The 25,236-nt window shown below is 39.3% G+C and overlaps 1 protein-coding gene across 7 annotated transcripts in view; it reads right to left on the reverse strand.

The window, feature by feature from the left end:
* Positions 1 to 25,236, reverse strand: part of ARL15 (ARF like GTPase 15) — a 228,881-nt gene that overhangs the window by 55,468 nt on the left and 148,177 nt on the right. The window contains exon 8 of one of the 7 annotated variants that reach the window (XM_087759852.1): positions 6,193 to 6,375. The exons of 5 other annotated variants lie outside the window; for them this stretch is intronic. In XM_087759852.1, the coding sequence (XP_087615978.1) occupies positions 6,193 to 6,375 (183 nt within the window). Of the gene's footprint in view, positions 1 to 6,192; positions 6,376 to 24,769; positions 24,972 to 25,236 lie in introns of those variants that run through there. One more of the 7 variants, XM_087759854.1, reaches the window with a different exon arrangement.

Here is a 25,236-nt window from a genome sequence, read left to right on the forward strand (position 1 = left end):
AAAACTACTATTACTTCTTCAAGGATCTCAATTCCCCAGGAAATTATATGGGGCCAAACAGTATTATACAGTTTTTCATAAGCGTTTATGGCAGAACTTCAACTACTTTCCTGTTAATGAAGCGTCCAGAGTTTTTTCTTTCCATGTTTATCTTAAAAACATTAATTTTCAGAAATTAGAAACATGTGACAATAATGACTTCTGCATACTGCCAGAAGCTAAATGCAGTCTTTATGATGAGAAAGATTAATATTAACTTATGTCCCAGTAAATCAGCTAGATTCACAAAACAAGAAAGTTTCCACAATCAGAGTTGCAAACGCTAAAGCCTTTATCAAATAGCCATTCACAGCCCTAAAGGCCAGAAAATACCTACTCTATAAAACATTCAACAATATTTTTTTCGAGTTCAAAGTCTAATCAAATAGCAAGTGCTTGCTTCCTTACAAACAGGTCAACACTACGACCTCTTCAGCTTAACCAAATAGTTTCCCCACTGCAGGATGTTGGGCCCTAAGGATTTTCATATTTCTTTGAAACACCACCAAGGTAAAGCTATTTTTAAAGAATACCATAAATAATACTTAAGACTTAATCCCCACATGAATAGCACTAAATAAAATTTTATTAGACCTCCTAAATTCACAGAGTAGTCACTGGCATAATTTAGGGTGTCTAGATTGACAAAGAGATTCAGATTTTCACTGCATGTAAAACCCATTATATATTACATTTTAGAAACACACACCCACTATATCAGATCCACACATAATTCTGCATACACGCAAATAGTGTCATGAGGACATCTGTATGTAACATTTTAGCAGAAGAGAAGTATTAACGTTCACTGTGTTCAAGTCTGCTGACGGTGCTCATCTCGGACTCCCTAGCAATGCAAAAAGTTCTCCCCAAAACAGCTTTTCTTTTGGAAAATGACCTTTTTTTTCATGTCTTCAACTCAAACTACATACACATACACACACACACAAAGTTCTGTGTGCAGCATGTTTAAAACATGGTAAAAAGCACATCTCAGAGAACACTGGCACTATGGAGTGTCATCTGTGTGGTTCTTAAACTCATTCCCAAGTTTTGCTGAGTCGCCTATAGACAATGCAAAGAAGGAGGTTTGTTTTTGAAGGCTTCTTTGTTTGTTTGTTTTTGGGGCCAGTGCACAGGTGCCAACTCTTTAAACATCTCTGAAAGACAATGGTCAAAAACTGGAAGCTGCTGAACTTCCAAGCATGGAGAACTGCGGTTGAACGTGGCAGTGTGCAGCTACCGAGCATCCTCCCCAGCTGGCAAGCACGCTGTGGGGCTGGGGGCTGCAGAAAGCAGCCCAGTGCTGTGTATGGGGCACTGACCTCACCACTGGTGCTACCTGCAGCTGAGCTCTGCGAGATGACCGATTCCTTAATCCAGATGTGATCACTGCATGTCAGCTCCTTCCCCCAGCGTGCCAGAGGTTTCCTCTCCCCACAATCTGCTGGCATAACTGCTCAAGTAATTGTTTGCTTACTTAGTTCAGAATGATCTGGGCTAGCTTCAATACCAGTAGTATGCTTTTTAAATTATTTTAAAAAAAATTTTTAAGCCTACAGATGGAATGGGGGTGGTCGGCATCCACACAGGTTACGCCACGGGTGGTAACTTGCAGCAGGAGCGGTGGTGGGGAAGTCTGGGGCAGGGAGGCAAGCAGGGTGAGCAGAGGGAGCTGGGGGTGCGGGACAAGCTCCCCCATCCCAGCTGCAGGAGAAGAGGGCCAGCAGCCACAGACAGGGAGGAGAAGGAGGGAAGGGAAAGGCTGAAGGCCATTGGCACAGACCGCAGCGACCCAGCACCAGCAGGACTGCTCAGGGTCTTCAGAGTTGGGTCGGGCATAGGACGGGGATCCTCAGCAGGGCTGCCAGCGGCCAGCGCAGCAGCACCATGTCCTACAGCTACAAGCCAGCCCCCAGCTTGCTGAACACCAGAGCAGTGTGTGGTCAAAGCGCGTTACTGTTTTAGTCCCCATCTTCAGGAGGAACCAGCAGCTAACGTCTGTCATTGAGCACAAAACCACACAATTAGAGCCTCCATTGAGAGAGACCTGGGCAACCCAAGTGACAAACACTTTCCTGATTGCTGGCTATCATATTTAATAGAGCACTTTAAAAGTATGATCTAATATACTGTGAGAACTGGGACATAGTTTTACTATGGTTGTAACCTCCTTTGCTTTCTTCCACTTGCAGGCAACAAATGAAAAATAGAGCAGAATATCGTATTGTTCACGGATATTAACTGGTCCAACTCTGGATTCTCTTAACATAATTCTCTTTCTCCCTAGTCAATGAAGGTTTATTAAAGGTTAGAAGAAAATAAATGGTCATGGGTAGACAGGCTGGGGGATAAGCTTATTTTTGCTAATTGAGATGGAAAACTTTCGAGGCCCAATTCCCACCTTAGGCTGCTTACTACGTAACTTGCCAATCTTTAAAGCTGTTACAACTAGATTTATACTACCTTGCCAGACAAAATACACAACGAATTAACTGGAATGATCACAAATTTTTTTTTTTTAAAAAAGCAACCTACCCAGTTGCCAGAACTATATTTAAAATAGAACATCTACCAAGAGCTTTATATGGCCCCCATAATTGCTGTGCACCTATCTGAAACCAATCAAACCAAGTAGAAGTCTATTTAGGAATATAGTTGGGAGATGTTTTAATCCATAAATAATATATTAAACTGCCTAGGGAGGATTTTAAAAGGGGGTTTGTTGACATGGGTAAGAAATTTTGCACTAGTGAATAGAAATAGTTGAAAAAAATGCAATCTTCTTTGGATAATAGATCATTTCATTGTCCAGTGTAAGTATTGTAAAGAAAACCAAAGAGACTGAAATTATTGGCTCAGTTTAGAAATTATAACATTGAACAAATCAAAGTCAAAAAATAAAAGCCCAAAACAATACTGGGAGATGAGAGGTCTGGTCAGGTTTTAGACAGACTATCCAAACAGCTGGAAAAGATGTTGATTCTCTGAGGGAAATTTGTAATGTATTTGACTCATGTTTTTGTGGAGCTGCGGATTATCCTGAGGGGTTTGAAAGAAGGAACATATGCCTAGAAGTTAAGAACATTATCTGGAAAATGATAGTATTTTAGTAGTTTTCCAATATAGCCAGCAATAGAATCTAAATTTAAAAAAAAAAAAAAAAGAAAGAAAAAGTAAAACAAGAACTGGTGGAGTGGTCAAAATGAGAGATTACCTATTGATGAAGGGGATTCTTCTGCTTTGTTTTCACAAATACAAGTAGGCTCATGTTTTCAAAACTAGATTTTCTTTTTAAAAAGTTTTCAGGATTAAACTAATTTTTGAAAAATATTATGAATTCCTTCCTAATTTTCACAATTTTATATCCATTAAAATGACAGAACAGAAATAAAATTTGTCATTAATACAGCTCTTACTGGCTTGTTTTTTCAAGTCACATATGTACTACACGTTGTAAGTGACAGACTACCCTTAACATGTGTAATACTGTCTTCACAAGTAAATCTGTTTTATAATGATTATGACTTTACAAACTATTTATTTTTAGAGATTTGCAATATGCTCCCTCTCACCATTTTCAAGTACTTTATGAAACTGGTAATTATGGAGATATTTTGTGTCTTTCTGCAATTACATCTTCTTGTCTTAGAAGCCAGCTTCATGTAATTAACGATGGGGCTGGAATGGCTCACAATGTCACTTTTTCAGACAAAGGTTGCTGTCTTCCCTTAAAAACGGTGGTTGAAAGTCATGAGGTGTCAAACCAAGATGACTAGTGTGCATCATCTTACTATTTACTAATTATTTACTAATTACTAAATTAGTAATAAAGGTAAATATTCAGACACTAGTCCAAGTTACTGTTTCTTGTCCCAGAGATAAGGTTTGGGAGTTTTTTACTTCTATTTCAGTGATCTGGCATTTAATATTTGGGGGGAAAAAAATACGCTAGGTACTTGTGGAAGGATCATGCAGAATTTGCAAACACCTCTTGATTGACAGGAGCCAGTGACAGACAAGCCTTTGTGAGAAGGGATGTGCCTCGTGTACCCGACCAACCATGAGGTGAGGAGGGATGCGATGGGTGCTTGGGTCTTGGTGTGGGGCACCGTGCCCCAGCAGCGTCCCCAAACACGGGGCCCTGGGGGTCACATAAACCTCTGCCAGCTCTGCAGGTATCACAGCCTCACGCGCCAACACGGCAGACAACGAAACCATCACCCAAACAACCGCATCCAGCCTGATGGGACCTACAGAGAGCAAGTGAGACTGTGACATTGACACGGCAAGCAGCACCGAGATCAAATGCATTAGGAGTGATTAATATGAAAGGACTCACAATTTCACGACTCTCAGAGCAAGAAACTTGACAAATCTCAGTATGCGGGAGCAGGATGCACGTTCTTTCTGAGTCGGGCAAGTAATGAGAGTTCATCACATCATTGATCAAGCTGAAACCAGCTTTGTACACAAGACATTTTGATCCCCTTCTAGCATGGAAAGCCTTCGGCTGCGCTTCCTGAGCCAGGTTGCCAGGGAGGTCCGTGCCACTGGACCGGGGGCTCCTGGCACAGCTGGGATTCTCAGGGGTAGGTGGCTAAACCTGCTCTTCGCTGGTAGAACCATACTGGTGGACTAACCAGCCATGTGGCCCAAAGGCCGAAGCATTATTGCGAATACACTGGCAATACCAATTCCGAGACAATTTTGGGAAGACGAGCACATTGAACGAGACTGTAAGAGCCCGATTCTGTTTCCAGAAAAATTCAAAAGCATATTTGCCATTAATTTTGTTTGGAGGACACAGCTCTGCAGAAGAATAATCAAGTTCAAATTGTTTGCAAGCTTAACAGTTTTAAGGCTGAACGATGAACACATCCAAACCTTCGGGGAAAAATTCTGCTTACTCTTTTAGTCCAAAAATGACAATTAGAGTTTAAGCAGCACAGTTGAGCAGATCCAAACACCAGTTTAAAATTCAGTCCAGAATCCAGAACATAGCAGCCAACTGAGAAGCATCTGGGGACGTCCGGATCAGTCCAAAGAATTTATAACACAAAAACAGCATTTACTTAATAATCATAATAAACGTACAAAAGCATGTTAATATAAAGGCCAAAAAAGTCACTGTATTTACCAGGCTATGAAATTCTGACCAAATTTTACAGTAAACCGGTTAAAATTGAGAAAGTCTGGAACTGGGTTTTCACCTCACCTTGAAAAATAACCGATTGAGCAGCAGAATTTTAATTTTGAGTAGAAATCAAGTAACGAACATGTAATGACAAGACTTCTGTTAGAGTGGAAGACCTGAATCTATTTGAAAGTCATGGTTTTGTTTTTTTTCCAACACTAAAATAAAGGCATGCAGATTCACAAAAAAAAAAAAAAATCTTTACAACTGAAACATTTTTCCTATGTTCTTAATTTAAACCATATCCCAATTTTGGATCTGTTACAGAAGCAGAGGCAGTCTTTTTAAGATGGGTTTAAACCTTATGCACAAATATTTCTCCATTTCAGTAATCAGATGGGTCTGTTTTAAGACAATAAGACGTGACAGGTAGCACATTTGCAGGAGATCAGTGAGTCCCCTGGTTGCTCTGCAAGATGCAGGTCTAAAGGCAGAGTGACATCAACCAGCCGAGAAGTGCAGTAATCCGCTGGGACTAGCTGTCATGTCTCATTGTCATTATGAAAGAAAAATGGTAAACAAGGAAGCCAGTCTGCAATTATGAATTTATGGATATTTGTTAATGAGTATCTCAGACCTAGTCAGACAGCTCCTTTTGGAGTATTTTTCAAATTTCACAGGCTGTTTCAGAATGGTCCTTCAAAACTGATTAAAAATGCCACCATCATTAGATTATATGAGAAAAAACCACATAAATATGTTAACACAAATACATTCTGAAAGCCTGGGGAACACATACCCCTTGTAAGTTTCAGACATCAGCTCTTTCCAGTGGACAAATAATCCAGGGATGAAAAAAAGAGGAGAGGGAGAAAGGGATTTAATACATAAAGGCACAAAAAAGAATGACCCAAGAGGACTCTAAGGACCAAATTTAATATATTTCTGGTTTAAGCCACACAGACAAAAATGAGGTATCAGAAATCATACATTGTGATTTATGCTAAAGGAATCCTTCAGAAAAATCCCCAGACAATCACACAAAAAGATAATGAGGATAAGATGATACAATTTAAATGCAGATCACCCAGACAAACACCCTCTCGGTCATTCAGTAAGTCCAGACAGATGGTTCTTGCAGCAGTTCTCTTAGCCTGACTATCCTTAAAATCAGGGTAATCACTTGGACGAATCATAACCTAGTGGCAAAACCCAGGGAAAAAAAAAATGTATTTAAAAAATCTTTTTCTTAATATTAATTTAAGGATTATAAAAAAATAGAATGCAACTAGAGCAGGAAGATATTAAGAGAACGAGAGAAACACTGATGATTTATAATGAGTGCTGGTACCAGACAGGGGAGTAGGGTTGGGATGGTAGTGGATAAGCAGTTCATAAAAGTGTCTTGAGCTACAGGTCATATACAATATAACACAATATCTTTTTTATGGGAGAGATTTACTTGCATGTCTGTTTAATCCTTTGCTGCATGCCTTGGTATACATACAATCCTTAAGAGAGACAGTACACTGCTGTTTCATATGTGGTGTTTAACAGTATCCAGGCTCTAGTCCGCAGTTGGGAGTTTTATAATTGATCAGAACATATTTCCCCCAAATAAAACTAATTTTTCCACAATTTTTTGGACAACAAAGGCAAACATCCACTGAACAATGTGACAAAGCCTGAAGAGCAGTCTGTCTATGAAATAAAGAGGAGCAGGTCACAGAACAGCGCTTACTGCCATCAGCTAAGACCTGACTAAGTAAACAAGTTTTGTCTGAAACTGTGTTTCATTTGGGTTATGGGGAAACCCATTACTACTTGCCCATTTAATAGGTTTGCCTCGTTGCAGATTAACCCAGGTGCTGCATGTTGCAAGACTCAAACCAGTTTGAGAGCAGCATGCCAGTGAGCTCATAGACCTGAAGCCATTCTGGTCTAAGGGCACAAGAGCCCCTGTTTCCTCTGAAAAGTCCTAAGAGGGAAGGAGAGCATGACATCGCAGCTGCAATGTACTTCTAGTCACCCATGAACCCCCTCCCTGCAGTCGTGTCTCTGCAGACCCTCCAGCTAACAGATGCCCTCACTGTCCTCATGCATCCACAAGCTGAGCAGAGCTCAGTTGCAGGGCTGTTGTCCTGGCTCAAGCAACTGAAGCAACTCTGACAGAGCTAAAGAAGGGCCGAGTGAAAATGAAATGTAGCAGTGTTGCAAGTCTCTGCTACGCATTATTTTACACATTCAGGTCACCAAAGCAGCCATCACTCCAGCTCAGAGTGTTGCAAAACCTTGCCACCGTCTGCTCAGGAAGGAATACTGCCTGTACAGTTCAAAGACACAGGGCACAGTGCTGTTCCACATCTACTCACATTTAGACATGTCTATGGCAACATGAACATCATCTGATCCAAATATAAATATTTCTATGCAGTACTAGAGTAAGTGACCCAAAGAGGAGACTGATTAAGTTTCAAAAATCATCTTAGTTACACAGTCACAGCAAACCCTAGTGTACAGCAAGAACAAAAATACATATTTGGAGCATTTCACATGTAATTACATGAATTATGGTTAAAACATATGAAGGAATTCAAACATACTAAAAATAGTAATAACATTCCTTTTAGAATTAAAAAAAGAAAATTACTATGAATGATCCAAAACCAGACCAGGGATCTTATACTTGTACAAGTGATTTTATTTTATCTAGGTCCAAGCTATCACAGCAAGATTAACAAAACATTTGAGGGATGCAAGGTTATAATGCTTAAATGTGGCATATCCCAACTCTTACACTGCACTTAATGTAGGTACAAGTGCCTTCCTGTTTCAAATCTCAGATATAAATGGATCCAAGGGGAATCAGATATCTTCTTGCCTAACAGCTGTAGCAGTATATAAAGTTACCATGCTGCAGATGTGTCTACTGTCATCCCCCCCCCCCCCCCCCCCACTTGGGCAAGATAAAGTAGTTAATTGTATAAGCTCCAGTACATTTCAGCTCAAAGAAAGGTTAGTTTAAACTGTCTTCATCAGCAGATTACACCAGTGTATTTTACTTTGCTCAGAAAATAATGAGGAGCACTCACACTGCTGGATATGTCATTGCAGTTCAGGGCCAGCATGTTTTGTGGGGTAACTTCTGAAACAGCTTGTGGCTATTCCACACAAAACCTGAGTTGGCTCCGTTTTCATTTTGGTTGTTGCAATTATATTTTCAAGTTGAAGACAGTAAGAAAGATGGTCCATTTTTTGCTACAACAAACCCACTTTCTTCTCTCGGTACCAGGAAACAAAGCTATAAAGATATATCTGCCATTGTCAAAAATTTAACTTTTAAAGGAAAATTAATAGTATGATTCCTAAAGGAACTTATAATCAGCATCCATATCAGGAGTCCTATGAGTCCAGGATTTTAGAAAAATGAAGTTAAGAGTCTGCAGTGGCTAAAGCAAAATCTTTGTTTCACAAGGCATCAATATTTCTCCATTTTCTCCAATACAGAATGATAGTTTCTTGAATTGCTGGTATTTACTTTATTATCAGCTTCCAGAGATATCTGTCAAGTATCATTCATATTGTCTGGGGTTTTTTGGAGGGGGGTGTGTGTTTTTTTTGGGGGGGGGTGTGTTTGTTTTTTTTGTTAAATAATCATCATAAATCAGGCTCTGCAATGGTAAATGCGTATACAGTGGACACACTGAAGTTCTACTGGCTTGAGAAATAATATAGTTAAAGAGTTTCCAGCACTGGCATTTTTTCCCTTCAGAACAGGCAAAATTACTGTGAATGGTAGAGGCTATGCACTGTCTGATCTTCCTATTTAAATCAAAACCTTTATTCCTAACTTCAAGAATGATGAACAACTTGCCGAAGGCATATGACTTAAGGACTTGAGACAAACCTTATAGGGAAAACCTGCCTCTACCGTTTTTGATCACTTCGACTTAACCAAGCCACAGAGAATGTTTGTGTCAGAGATGAGCATGGTCTTTGCAGACAAAGAGCATCATAAGAAACAAAAGCAGAGTTACTGAATGGAAACTGTCTAGACAGTCAGCAGAAACTTGAGCATTAGCAGGAGGCATCAGCATGCCTCTGAGCCATGACAAGAGAGGATTTTGCTCTTTCCCTAGAGAGACTCCTCTCTTGAGCAGAGTTCCCACCTGCGAACAAAATGCATAATCACTCCACAGCTTTCTAAGTGCTCTTGTCAGGTGAGCTCAGGCCTCGTGTGCGAGCGATCAAATCCCCGTTCTGAGGACGCAGCCACGGCATTTAAGTACTCACACCACGTAGCTTGGCTGCTGCTACAGCAGCATGCACAGAGTAAAAGAGAGGGAAGCAAAGGGCTCTAGTTTCACATCCCACCTTTGCTCTTGTTTGGAATAAGAGGATGATAGCATAATGATTCCTGAATGTCCTCAAGAAGGAAATCTAACGGTGTCCTAAACTTCCTGATAACTCAAGCACCAGATTACTTCAACTCTAAGCGTCATTTTTGTTTTATAACAAAAACTGTAACTTAATAGCAGTGGAACCACATGGAAAATAAACGGAGAAGAATGTTGTTCTTTAAAATCTTTAAGCAAATAAGTAAAATTTCATTCTGGTTCTATTTCTGTTTCTTTTTTTTTATTTCATTTTTTAAACAGGCCAGGTGGGTTTCCATGAGTATATTTCTTTTGCAAAAATAGATTCTACAGATGTTTATAAATTTAGAAAAGTAAGGCAATGGTGTTGCAAATCAGGCTTGGGAAAAATCATCATAGACTGTTTTCACCAACAGAAACATTTTAATATTGACCTTCACCAGCTATAAACTATAGGAGCTATTGAGTGCATTAGCTATTTCCTGCTGGTACCTGAAGTTTAAACATTTGTGCACAGAACAAGTAACCTGACAGTCAGCTGAGTCTGCAGAAATTGGTTTTGGGTAGATTGCTTTGGAATGTTATTCAATCTATTAGTGTTTATGCACATTAGCATAATATTTAAAAATATTCAAGCTGGTTTTCTTTTAATCTGGAAAAACTCAGTGGCTCGTTACCACTGGCAGTTAAAATGATGCTAGACTCAGTGGCAGCATGCCTAACCTCAAAATCATTGAGGTTCATTGCAGCAAGCAAGCCTCTAAATCTCCATAGTGTCCAGTGGGGACAATCAGAATTGTGCTGATTGAGAGGAAACTACAACAAGGATACAAAAGGGTCACCACACCTAAACAAACATTGCGGCTGAAGGCAATTTCAAACTTTCTATGTTTTGTAAACTACAGAGACTTCTTTTTCCAAGGAAAAGCAAAATGAGATTCGAGTTTTTCCATTTATTTTCTCTTAAATCATCTGGTTTTCTAGTATTTATTCTTTATGCTCTGCCAAGCAATATTATAATTTACAGAAGTTTTTGCTGATAGAAAAAAACCTGGAAGCCCTCTCCAATGCCAAGCGACAGCAGTTTAGGGAGTTTAACTGGTGAGTAATGCACTGACGAAATACCGCAATACAAATTTTTTTCAAAATATTTAGGACTCAGAGATTACTTGCGGAAATGGTAATGTTTCCTAACAAATCAAGTGTTTCAAGAACAGACCACCCAAATGTATTATCATAAAAAGATGTCAGTTACTTAATTACATGATAGAACAACACATTTATACTTTACTTCTCTTTTTTCCTTTTTTTTTTTCTTTTAACAAAATGTATCCTCTCTAGAGAGTAAAAGATTTACAGCAGGAGGCGGGTTGAATTAACTTTGCTAGTAACCAACTTCCTCATGTTCCAATTATTTTGGAAATAGTTTAACTTGAACCATGATAATGTACATATAGCACAAGGGAATGAAAACACTACCCCTTTTCCGCATCTCAAATGGCTTTACTGAGACCACCTACAGTGACTTAAACTGTACGTACTTCCAACTAAATTTAAAAATACTTGTATTCGTTCAATGTATTTTATATCATTTCAACCTACCCACACAGATTGGTTAAGAACTACTGTATTTCTGCAGTCTGTGCAAAAAGTGAGACATTTCTTGAGCTACTTCAACGATTTTACAACAGACAGCCTAAATATCAGATTTCTCAGGTTCTCAACCAGTCTACTTGAGAAAACATACAACCAAACATTATTTAACCAGTAAAATGTGAACTAGAAATAATTTACATAAGAATTAATCTGCACGATGATGTGCTATCCTTTATTTACGCCAGTCTGCTAACTCCCAGCAATCAGCCATTCAGACCAGGTCTCCTACTTTTTAATGCAAATAAACACAGTTCTTATTAAGACTTCATAAGGCTTTCACAAATACTACCTCAATTTACAGATATATTACTAAACCTCTCCCCCACATCTTAATTGTCTTTTAAAATGAGTAAAAATATTTTTCTAAAATGCATGCGGTAATAATATGCCTGAATGTTCAGAGAGGTGTCTACCAGCAACATGCCTTAAACACTGGGATAGACTAGCGAATATTAAACAGACATGGAATGTATTTTCTGTTGGAAAGCAAAGTGCTGAAACAACTACTTTGTACTTCACTACCTGTAAGCCATATTGCGTGTTCATCACCATTTTACAGAATAGTAAAGTCTACTAAAGGGACTATCAGCATCTGATGAGAAAGCAATATGTATTGGCAATCCATTAGAAAAGGGTAACAAAAGGACAAAGTATTTAAACAATTGAATTTCACAGCAGATAACTTTAGTGGGTGTCATAAAATGTGCTATATCTGTAAAAACATGAACATACCGAAGGTGAACAAGGAATAAAACTGGATCAGAGGTGCTCTGGCAAAGAAAGCACGGAAAGAATAGGGATTTTGTAAAAGAATTCAGCCCTGGTCCTTCTCCTTTTCCGGGTGATTGCCCTACATTTCCTTCTGGGGCTGTGGCAAGATCTTTGTTTTTTTTCTTTCTTATTTTATTGTGCTGCAGGCCTACCATTTATTTTCACATATTCAATGGATGGCTATGCCTTTTTCTTGGGTGGCTGTCCCATTAGTATACTTTTTATGTGTACCTGAATTTGAGGGGATCCTATACCTCATCTGAAATTAATCTACTGCGCAAAGAAACTTCTACTTATCTCCTTGCTGCACCAAAACTGTTTAAACCAGATGTGTCAAAGTTATTCTGCAAAAAGGGGCTGAATTCCATGTTTAATTATGCCCCATGGAGCAGGTCATAAACCTTGTGCTATCACTGACAAACTGTTTTTGATCCCTCTTGAAGAGAAGTTGCTTTGGCCCAATAACTAAACACAGAAAACAGACTTATACAAATGAAAAAAAAATGTTTTAGCCTTGCTTTGTAAACACAAGGAAAATAATCGGAGGGGAAAATAGCATTAGATGTTAACATGGTATTGACTGACGAACAGTTGGGTAGTATAATGGGATAGAAAACAGCTAACAGTGTGGAAGCAGAACTAGATGAATACAAAACCAAACAAAAAAATCAAGCTAGATTATTAAATCCATTATGTAACAAACTTTCTCGATCAACTTTTTCAACCCATGGGTCACTGGAATTGTTTGAGAATTTTTCATACTTCACTGTAGTACATAGCTCCCAGTTGATCAGCACTGCTTCATACCTTATTTGCTGTTGACAGCCTCCCCTAAAATGTGCTTATTCTTAAATTATTGGCTGGTTCACAAAAAAAAAAAAAAAGAAGATTTCTGCATGAATACGACCATGTATTATCTGTACTGCAGTATCACATGAACATACGAACAAGAGACAGCTAATCAGGTTGAACACATTGGACTAAGTTTACATTGTTAAGATATAAACTTTAGTAAATGCTGCCTATTCTGATCATGAGGTCTACTTGCAACACATCTTCACGTAACAATTCCACTGAACTAGTATTAAAGACTTCAAATTGACGTACATAAAAGCAGAGCTGGCATGTAGCATTAGATTTAACAGCATCCATTCATGAGATGTTAGTCTCTAAAATCAGGTGTCTTAAAGAACAAGAGTTAAGAGAAAGAAAGATGGCTGTCTAAATATGATGATTAGATAAGCTTGTAGGCTGATGTCTCTTTGAAGGAACTAGTTTGTACGATAAAACTGACAAAGGTCACTATGTCAGCCCTTTTTCTACAAGTTGCTTGGGAAAACATCATTGTTTTTGCTAACACTGGTGGTTTGCAAGACCTTGGATCTTAAAATACTGCTTTTTGAAAACTTTCTGCAACATATACTGTGACTTGGGCTGGTACAATTTAAATACCTCCTGTTTTGAAAGCTTTCTATAGACTTTTCAGAGGCAATGCTAGCTAACACCTTATTAGGCACCTAAACAAAAGACCTCTGCTTCTCACCAAAGAGGACACAATCATGTCGCCCCATTTTCTCTCTAGTTTCAGTGTTTTATCCACAAGTTATCCCCTGAGACATTCTGCTAATGGCAAAATCTATATGTTACAACACTGAGACAGAAAAAACTATATGAAAATGACCTTAGGAACAGCAGAAAGAACAGAGAAAGAACTATAAAGTATTGCCAAGGGTTACCCTAAGGCTTCATGCAAGCACTACTGCCTAATCTACACCTGTGGAACAGAACCTTCCACCTAAGCTCAGGAATGCCTTCAACCTGAACTCAACTTTATAGCTTCAGCTAGGTTTTCCTCAGGCAGTGTACCCTTGGCCTGCAATTTGTCACAGCTAAACTGCACCACTCAGGTATCTGCTATATACTATAGCAAGGCATGTAAAATTCTCAATTTAAGTGATGCATGGGTTGAAAAGGTTAAGGGAGAAAGTTTCAGTTACGTAATTGCTTTTTACCAAGGTTGAAACCTCTGGCCTGGCAGAGCACTGCCTGGAGCAGAAAATTTTGCCTTTAATTCACTGGTAGGAATCACAGATCCCACTCAGGTTCTGCTCATGGGCATCAGGTAACCCCAGCAAAGGGTAACAGGACCTCTGGAGCTCACTTAGAGTAACTTCAGGCAGGAACCCAGACTAACACCATCACTGGGCAGGCCAGCTGTGGCTTTATCTTCGTGAGTCTTGAAAAACTCCGAAGAGAGACCCCACAACCCCTCTGCCTCAGTGCAGCCATGCTCTCCTGGGGGAGATTTCCTTGCTGATGTCCAGCCTGAGCCACCCTAGCCACAATTTCTGGCTATTACTCTTTGTATCACATCACCTGGCTCTACCGAGAGGAGTTTGATTTCATTATCTTTCTAACTGCTTCTCAAGTAAGCAACTATTCTGATTGTGTTTTAGCTTTCTCTTGCCAGACTAGAGAAGCCCAGCTCCCTTGTAGCCTCTCTTGGTAAGAAGGTGGCCCCCGGCCACCCTGGCAGCTTGCCACTGGACCCTCCCCGCTTTCTCTGCATCTCTGCTGACCTGGGGACCCCCCAACTGAAATGCAGTATCCACAGAGGAAGACGAAGGGTACAGCAACTTGCATGTGGCTCTGCAGAGCTACCGCTAACACCCAGAACAAAATTTGGACAACCCGCTCATGGTGCTATCACTCGTGTGCAATCTGTGCAATGAAAATGTAACCAGAAAGAGAGAGATCCAGATGGTAGTGGCTAGAACTGAAATGTAATTAGTTCAGTCAATACAGTAGTGTATTTTTAGATCTTCCACTAGTCAAAACAAGAGATGTTGCTCAAGCAAATTTAACATTGCTTAGAAAAAAAAAAAAAAAGAAAAAGAAAAGATTGCAAAAACTGTATGCATGTTAATTCTATAGAGACATTTTTCTGACAACTTAGGCAAGAGCTGGAAAGCATATTTTAATTCATACAATGACTAAAAGTAAGGGAACTGCCAGAAAATATGATTTGGAACAATTCTTGGAATACAGAGGTTCATCTGTTTTGCAAAAGAAAGAATCAGAAGCACATAAGTATAAGCAGTTATTTTAAACTTGCCTATTAAGCAAGGACACCAATAGCTAACAGATGCGGTTATTTGCAAACGATTTCAGCAAAACATACATACTACACATGACAAGACTTTTTTTTTTCCCCTTTAAACCCTGATTGAAGCCTGTGTCCTGGTAGAGACAGGACAATAATACAAAAAGTGCCTATAAAACAGCATTTGTCTGAGGAGTATTACACTACATATTTAATTAGTGCTTCAGTAACAGTATATTTCAGATGATTTCACAGCGAAGCTGGAATACAAAAAAATTAATCTAGATTGCCATTTCCCAGAACTATTTAAACCACTCAATAGAAAACTTGCTTTTGTTGGAATTTTTCAGTCTGGAATAAGAAAAACTGTTCAGACTCCAAAGGATCTCTTTCCTAAAAACAGATCTAATTGTTTCCAAACACACCTCAGAATACTGAGGAAACCCAAACCTTTGCAAAGCAGTTTAAGCACCACGGCTTTGATTATCATTGACACATAACACCCATTACATTGTTTGGATCTGTTTTGATAAGTGCTACACAAACATATTAAAAGTGAAAACACAAGAGGAAAACATATCATCTGGGAAGAAAGAGAGGCAGGAGGCACCAGCCAAGTAACAAATGGCTACTTCGTGTCTCTAGCTGTCTAACTGGCAAATTTCAAGAAGGAGCAGTCAGGGAACAGAGTATGAACTTCCAGAGGGAGGGCAGCTAAACTGAACATCCCTATGAGCAGGCCATCACAAGGAAGAGGCAGTAAGGTTCGCACAGGAGAGCAACCAACCTGGTGAGAAGCTAGGTGAGTGCTTTCTAATTATAAAACAATACAGTTCTTAAGTTTAAAATAAAGACCTTGACTTTCCTAGTTAACAAAAATAAGTGCAGGGGTTTTTTTTGGAGGGGGTGTGTGTTTCGTTTTGTGTTTTACTTTGCTGTATTTAGGGTGCCATACCACCAACACCTGGAGAAAAAAAAAAAAACCAACACAAAACCAATGAAATAAAAAAACCACCCCATGGCCCTAGAAAATCAGACAAGGCAGTGAGGAACTAGGTTCTCCATTTCAAGAAGCGCGTAGGGTAAGCTATGGATATTTGGTTAGGTTTTGTGTTATGTTGCATTTCAGTGGTCAGAAAACTTCAGTGGAGTGGTGAAGAGTCCCACTGGCTCAACACAGGATAGCGGCGGTAGCCAAGATAACAGTGATAAACCACTTTAAAATGTCTGGTGCACCACAGGAGAGTTGTGTTTCAATGACATCAAAAATACATGTCAAATCAACCGTTAAAATCATTCATTCAAAACATATTTGACAGTTTTCATGGGGCAGGTCTTAAGATCATGGATTTTTCTTTATTTATTTAATCATTTTTGGGAAGTTACAAGCAACTTTTATTTTGTTTTTTTCATCTTTTGCTTTCACTTTTCCTAAACAATTTTATGAAACATTCTTAGTTTCTGCCACCTTCCACCCATATTGAGCAACCTAGGATTGTAAACCAGGGTAGAGTTTTGAGGCTGAACACAGCATATTCTCCACTCCCCTAATCCTGCAGAACCTCCTCCGCCTCACATCTGCAGGGCTGGAGCATTGCCAATGGCAGGTCTGTTCTTCACGGCACCATTCCTTCAATGCCTGTAGGGATTTCACTGCAGAAGATAATTCTGACCGTATCTTACTAGAAGTTGATGCCATTTGATGATAGTTTGATAGCCTGTACAAATTTAATCGAGGGTCTTGCTTAATTTCTGGAATAGCTGGCATTCTCAGTAACAAAGAAACAAACCCCCTGATTAACACCACCATGATTACTAGCAATTTTGGCAGCTTTGCAGTTCAGACCCAAGGCTGCAGTGCCACCAGAGTAAAACCACTGTTTCCCCCTCCTGCAAACTGGCTTTTGAAGTCACAGCTGTAACACACTGGGCAGTCAGCTTCTGAGCATAAACACAGGACAGTTTTTAGGACTAACCACCATGCACTCTCTACAGACTCTAAACTAAGTTTAAAATAATATTTGCATCAAGAGAAACTATAGCTGCAAAGAGAGCTAATTTTATGCTTGTATGGTTGGAATATTGTACCTGAACTTGCTCAGAAAGTATATACTTTCCTTTAACACAAAATTAGCTTTGGGTGTAACTATTATTTGTTTTTCAGCAGAACCTACAAACTATTTCTATTTGCTAGTACCTAAATGTAACAAAAAGATGTTCTCCACACCCATGAAGTTTAATTTTAGGAGCCAGAGGCTCCTGAAAAACCCAGGTGAGCCAACAGCTGGCTCTCATCTTCCTCCAACCACAAATGGAGAGGTGGAAAGTCCTAAAGAAGGAACAGCCCTAATCCTGCTGCTCCTTCCCTGCATCTCTTTCCCCTTTCTTCCACTCCATGCCAACCAACCAGCTCAAACCTAGTTACATTCACTGTCTCCCTCTCGAGGGATTAGTGGCCCTTTCCTTGTTGCTGTGAGAAGGCAGTCTTCATTATCAGGAAACTTCCTTCACTGTAGCTAGTCTCAGATCTGTCTGAGATTACTGATTTTTTGCTTGTTTGTTTCTGCTTTCTGGCAGAACTATACAAGAAGAAAGCTTACGTTTTAAAACTTAAAATTGACTTGCTAAATACTGTTTGTGGTTACTAATTTCTTCTGCAAGATTATCATATGCCAGGCTTTCTCCTCTGCTCCATTTCTACCAGATCCTGCAAATCACTGGGGAATATTCTGATTAATATTTTTTGCCATAAGAAAAACAAACTTTTTTGTTTAAAATCAGTTCTCAAACTTCATCTTTGCTTTTCACTTTTTGTAAATTAAATTTGGAGGATTTTTCTCAATTTGAACTTTTCTCTATTTCAAATGAGGAATTAATGGTTCTGTAGGTATTAAAACAAAAAATTTTGGCTGAACTGCTAACAACTGAATAGCTGAGAGTGTGTGTGTATATATATACGCACAAAAAGGCAACACCCTGAGGCTAAACTATCTTTTCAAGAAGATTCTCCTTTATTATTTTTATCATGGTAAAATTTACAAACCTCAGTAGAGACTGGGGCCCCACTGTATGATATGCTGTACAGACATCTATTACAACTCAGCTCCAGCCCAAGAGAGTTCACAAATCTGTATTTCTCCTACGATGCACATAAATACAGTGTGGCTGCTCAGTTCTTCAAAACTAGCCTGGATAACACCCTTGAGAGCATAGACCATCAAGCAATGACTATACTTTGACTATTCACATATTTTTAAAAAGACTAGGTAGCACTTTCGCTTAAAAACATTTTGAGGAGCACTGTATTGAAAGATGAACATCAAATGGAGTTTGACACTTTATAAAAGCAAGCCCAACTAAAAATCAAGCAAGTTTCTAACTGCTGAAGCAGTCAAAAAGCAGTGCTTTTGCAATGGCAAACTTTTTTCCATATGGGAAGAGGTGGGGTAAATGTTTCAGTCCAGCTTTAAACCAAAGAAATAAAACTGGCCTCTCATATTATCAAGAACAATGCCAAATAAAATAACTTGGTGAGTCTTCTCTATTTCACTCATCTCATGATGTTTCTCAGTGCTGCACATTCACAATGACAGCGGCTTGTCTGACACATACACACTCGTTCATTATTTTGCTTTACTGCATTGCCTGATGCGCAGCTGTTGACTTGTACCCATTGCAATAGATGCTGCACATACAAAACAGAAGCTCAGCCCCAGAACTTACAATGCATGTGTAACAACACAAACAACAGATGGATGCAGACAATATCTAAAAAGGAGATAAAGCTGGTCAGAATATTCTCAGCACAGTGGCAGATGACTGGGTTTTATATATATATATAAAAACCAAAAATATATACATGGCAAGTTTCTTTGGAGTATAGAGGCATACACAGAGGATGAAGATGCTTGTTCGAATATTAGGTAAGCAATGGAATTTATCATCATAACCAGAGTTAGATGAATACTACACTTCACATAGGCCTGCAAATGTTCCTGTTTAAACATTTCTTTTCATGAGAAGTGGAGTCATGAATAAAGAGCTCACTCTCTCTTAATATGCAATTTGCTTCCACTAGGAATCCCCAAGCAATCATTCATCTTTTTTCCAAATCATAAAAAAAAACCAAACAACAAACCAAAACAATGCATCAACAGCATTTATCGATCAAATGGGTGCCGTGTATTTCTAAATATTGCAGTGGCAGTGACAGGAATCTAAAAATATAATTTTAGGAGCATATGAATAAAAAGTTTCACCACAGTCCTATCGTGATGATTATTCACAGTGAAGTTACTGACAGATTCCCTCTGATCTGATTTCAGACTTGTATCAGTAAAGTACGGAGTAGGTAACCCTTTAAGTGTGAATCCTTAAGGTAAACTGGGAACAGTATCTAATATAAATGCAAGACAACTGGTCTCAAACTACCAGTTGAACCATTGTTCACATTCTTGCCATTTCCCAACCAGAAGCAGCACCTCCTGTTAAGTTACTAAGTGCTACAGTCCAAAATTAAGTTCATGACATTAAGGATACTAAAACACAAAATGTTCACCATCAAAGAATGTAAATATTAAAATGATTAAATAAATTAGGGGATCAAAGCCGCTGGGATTGGAGAGGAAAAGTCTGCCACCTTGCTTTTTCATCTGTATAATTCCCCCTCCCTTCTCTTTTTCACTCATCTCACTCCTCTTCTACCATCTCTCCAGAACTCAACAGGAGATCAAAGGATGCTCCACCCATTGTAAAACAAGCCAAAGGCTGTCAGGCTGGAGCACACAGCCAGGGCACAACTGCAGGGAAAGCCAACACAACTGCACTTGCATCAGCAACAGAGGTTAATAATTTTTAAAAGGTAGAAGTCACACATTCACTAGTTTCACAGTTACAAAAATGGAGTCTGTGGTTAGTCACAAGTATCAACAAGGTTAAAACATATCAAAGTATTCACTTTTTTTTTAAACTCAGAAGCCCGTTTTCATTGTTCTAGGAAATTGCTGGTTTTTGAAACCCGTTCGTTCTTTTTAAATGCTTAAGTTTATATTCAGCATAATTCAGTCTAATTTCTATTAACATGTCTGCAAGTGTAACAATATCCTTATCCTTTTCAAGCTGTCTGAATGTGGGATTTTTTTCAGCGTTTTCTTTAAAAGTTTAGCTGGCTGTTTTATAATTTGTCACCTTTTGTCTTCTTTCAGCAGTATGTCATTAAGTCTTTAATTTGGCGTTTCCTGTTGTCTGCAGTGGGATATATGCTGTTTTAAATCCAAAGGACTGCAGACATAGATGGTGGGTAAAATCTGTGAACCATAAGTAAATTCTTATAAGGAACATACAAAAAAGATTGTTCTTCAGTCAGACTTAAGCCATTACTTTCTTCAAAAGAAGAAAAGACACAAGTTAAGAAAAAGGCACCGCCAAAGACCTTCTGCCCAAATGTGCATCTCCATGAAGTTTCCTGCTGAGTGCATATGAATGCACTGCGATCTGGGAAAAGGATCCAAATAGGATTTCAAACATCCAAAAATTTTAACTCAAACATTTAGGTATTTCACCATGCTGCTATTCATTCATTCACTGATTTTTTTTGTCTTAGTTTAAAGAGATGCTAAACAAAAGAAGAGCTCTACATGTATTTACATTCCAAAACTAAGCTCCCCTTACCACCCCCCTAGTCTGTCATCCCTTCATAGCTAAACAAACCGTAAAGTCTAGCCCTATGTTCTTCAGGCAGAGTCACAAACACAGTAAGAAAAAAGTTTGGTCTTTCAAGAAGAAAATGACGAAAAGCAGTTTTAATCTATTATAGCTACCCATGTTGTTTTGACTATGAACAGCATTGCATTCAGATAATATGTGCAGACTAAACTGGCGGAGGAGTGGGATCAATTTCTTTACTATTTTGGCTCTACTAAGCTTTGCTCTTTGACAATTTCCCAGTCATTAATAGCCTTCCCTGTCCTACTGCTAAGACTGGCTCTTATATACAAGTGATACATTTCGCAGAACTATTTTGCAAACAAAACCAGAGGATAAATATTTTACCATGTAAAAAGTAGGCAAGAACAACTGTCGGCTCGCTGCAGCAGAGGCGTTTCCACAGGGGGAAGCCTGACAGACCCTGCCGGCTGCGTCGCCTTCGGCACGCTGCATGGCCCTCTCGGGAGCTGCAGGGTGCTTCAGCCAGGGCAGGTCACACACTGCAAACATGAAAACCTGCAGGTTTTCCCCATTTCTGACACACCGATATCTTTCACACAGTACACAACACATGGGCTAGGGTCTGTACCTTTCCCAAGGAGCTGAGAATCTAAATAACATTAAAAAGGCACATCATCCCACTGGGAAACTCCACAATACTTTCTGTTTGTGCCGAACGCTTACGGGCACATGAGTTCTCTGCTGTGGAAGAGGTAGAAATACCCCATTTGAAGCAGGGAAAAGCATGAGAACAGTATGGGAATGTGCTACTGGATTAACCAGGAAGTTCCTTCACGCAGAGAAGAATACGTTTAACCCACTTTTTTAAAAGGATTCATAATGAATTATGCTATCTTCTGTTTGTGAATCATATTGTAAACTTTAGTATAGTATGTGCAGTTGAAAGCTTTTAAACATGGGAGTTTTACTATAAAGCAATTTAATCTTACTGTGAACACGCAAAATGATACACTAGAATAATTTATCTACCTAACAAGGCCTCTTTGATGAGAGTGGTAGACATTATGCTTGAAGCACTTACAAAATTACATTTTTTAATATTAGAAGGACCTGTTGAGATTGTAGTGACAAGCATGATAAATTGAATTGCATCCTGTTCACAGTTTCAGTTCTTCTGGTAAGACACTGCTGAGCACCACCTTCTTTTTGAGCATTAAACATGCAACAACACTTTTCTGAGGCTTGTGCTAAAATATATTAGACTACTGTTTCTGACTGTTCACGATATGTGTTTTGCTTTGTTATTCAGATTCAGTCTTCAAGGCTGAAGTATTCCAGAACCTGACTTTCCACCTGGCTTATCCAAAAAAGTTCTGGCCTCCTCTGTGCCAAAAATACAGGAATTTTATGATCTCGTAAGTTGTACAGGTTGTATTGATTTCCCTGTATTCTGCTATCAAGTATGAGGTAGAAATTTATAATCAATGTTTGTGTAGCATATTTAACTGGTTATGCCCAGCATTAAGTTACATTCACATCATTTTTGAGAGCCTTCATTTGTCTCTTTATTCACAAATACAGTTAAAAGGTTTTGGGAAACTGTATGCTGTCACAAACTCAAAAGGAAAATTTTCCTAGAAATGGTCAAACCTGTTGTAGAAGTTAGTCTATGTGGGGAAGGGATTGTGAAAACGTGGAAGTACTACAGCTATCCCGTCTAAACTCCCCCACAGACACTCTTACTAAAAGCTTTTCTGTGGTTTAGCTTAACCCACTTTCAAAGTGGACTAAAAAAGGGACTCTTAAGATCCTCTCAGAGAGCTACTGTATCTATCTTTCGCTTGATAGATATTTTGGGTTATTTCTCCATGTAGGCAAGCCTGAAGTGACACCTTTCTTGGCATACTTTCTAATGTTACATGATCCATCACAATGCTTCAGTCTTTTGGAAACAACTTTGTGGGTAGATCCAGGTATTCTGCATTCCAAATCCTCTGAAGTCTTCTATACTTATCATCTATAGAAGGCCTAGTGTGTATATAAACAGGTTTTCATCAAGCATTTGTACAGAAAATGTGAAGTCTGAACATTCCTCTGTCCTATTCTGAAGGTTTTCACCATTATCTTTCCTTCGTACAAAGAAATTTTCCATCCAAATTAAAAAGAAAGTTCCCCAGCTTTTTTGTATTTTTTGAAACAACAAACATTAAGAAACTTGCTGTTTCAATCTACGAAATGATGTGTTCAGAAGTCCAGAAACACTTCCATAAACTTCAGGTCATGACTTGAAATTGTTCTTTTTCCTCACCTTCATAAGAGCAAATTACTGATTCTGATATAGTAGTTACATTGCTAATTCAAAACTTAACACTGTATATTACATTTGTTCTATGATGGTAGAAAACATGTGTAACTGTGCAGATACATCCATCAGGAGAGAGGCATCCAATAATTTTAAGATAGAAAACAGCAAACTCTGGACTCCCAGGGGAAAACAAAACAAAACAAAACAAAACAAAATGTAATTTCACACTTTATCAAATGAAGAACTAGAGAATAGGTAAGCAAGATGTCTCTCCCTTTTCAAAAGCAGAAGAAATTCTGCCAGGCAGCCAACTCCAGCCGAAGTAACAGAACATATCACTAAATAACCCTCGTTTGTCATGTAATACCCTGTCTTATCCTTATCTGCCAGAATTATCAACGTTACACAAAAATGAATTTATTTTACTTAATTACAAGTTTGAAACTCTTAACACGGAACTGCAATGGTTACTTGTGTTTCAGATATATCATTGAATATACTGCCACATACACTTAAAAAAGCAACACAATCAGTGTTTCCTTTTCTCCATAAAAAAATTCAAGAGACATTGGCACATCATTGTTATTTTGGTACACGCTAACCTAAGTTTGAGCACACAAGAAGCAGGTCTGCTGGAAATCAATTATTCAGTCTGAGAGGATGATAAGGCTAAAAAACGTAAAAACATTTATTAGAAAAATGTTCTTAACATAACAACAAATGGGGCACTGCAGAAAACAAAAGTGTTCTGGACATCATCACAAGGCTCTTCATGACCTGGTTAGAGAAGATACTCAAACACATGACGTTGGGAGTCTTGAAAAAAAATACATGGACTCATACTCAATGACAAAGTGATTATATGGCCTGCTCCAGTCTGCATGATTTCCATCTACTGTTTAGTCATTGTCTTCACCTTCATCCACTCATCTACATCTTGTGAGAAATAGACACATTTCATGTCTGGCTGTTTTACAGTCCAGCTTCAGTCTCTTGCTTCCCTCATTCCACCCTGAACTCTTAAAGGCTTCTAAATTTTTCTAATGACTGTTTTCTACATGATACAACCTGGTGGTTAAAGTGCAGGAGACTGCCATAACAGTCTTAACTCTCACACCTGATCATTGAAGCTTTCTCTTCTGAAGGAGGTATGTCAAGCATCCCACTGCCAGCTACATCCATCCCACTAAACCATTTCATCTGGCCTATAGGATTTTCATGAATTTGTAGATGTAAGAAAACATAAAGCACAATGCAAGAATGCAAACCCAAACCAGCCAACTGGCATGTGCTCTGTGAATGAACACACCGATATCATACACCCATACCAGCAGAAAACCACATCCTCTGCACTCACCAGAATGGATGTGGCAACCCAGACAGAGCTCCCATGAAAACATGCAGCCACCCAGGTCTCAGGCTGCAGGGCGGCCAGAGCCTTTCACTGGTAACGGATGGCCGTAGCGAGAACAGCTGTGTGAGGTGTGACCAAGTGGGCGAACTGCTCAGCCTGGTGGCAGAGCTACGAGAGGAAGTAGAAAGGTTAAGGAGCGTCAGGGACTCTGAGAAAGAGAGAGACTGGTGGAACCATGCTCTGCCCTCCCTGAGGCAGAAACGGGAACAGCCACCAGACAAAACACAAGATCAAGGGGATCCTGTATCCTCCCCCTGACAGGCTGAAGGCAGTAGCTTAAAGGAAAGGAGTGAATGGAGGAAAGTCCATGCTCGGGGTGGCAGGCGAACCCCCTCCTTGCCCACCTTGCCTTCCCAGGTGCCTCAGTACAACAGGTATAAGGCTCTGGATGTGGAAGGCCAGTCTATGGATGATGTGGATGACAGTCCATCTACAGCAGAGGTGTAGGGAATCTGGAGCACAGGTTGTTTTTTCCTCTCTCCTTCCAGTTGCAGGCAGTGACACTGGAAGAAACAGATGGACCCAGTCTGTTAATACATGGCTCCATGGCTGGTGTCACCACCACAATTTTGGGTTTTCCCATCCATGGGATGGCCTACACAGCACCAGGCCTGCTGGCATCAGATGGGATTCACCTCTCTCACAGCGTGAAGAGGGTCTTTTCTCATGAGCTAGCGGGGCTCATTGACAGAGCTTTAAACCAGAGGGAGGAGGGGGATAATACCAGGCTTGCCCGTGACGAGCTGTGGGCTGACACACCAAGGTTGG

The sequence above is a fragment of the Nipponia nippon genome, unplaced genomic scaffold, assembly GCF_047370975.1.
Source record: "Nipponia nippon isolate SJK-2023a ecotype South Korea unplaced genomic scaffold, ASM4737097v1 scaffold_20, whole genome shotgun sequence".
In the NCBI taxonomy this organism is placed as follows: domain Eukaryota; kingdom Metazoa; phylum Chordata; class Aves; order Pelecaniformes; family Threskiornithidae; genus Nipponia; species Nipponia nippon.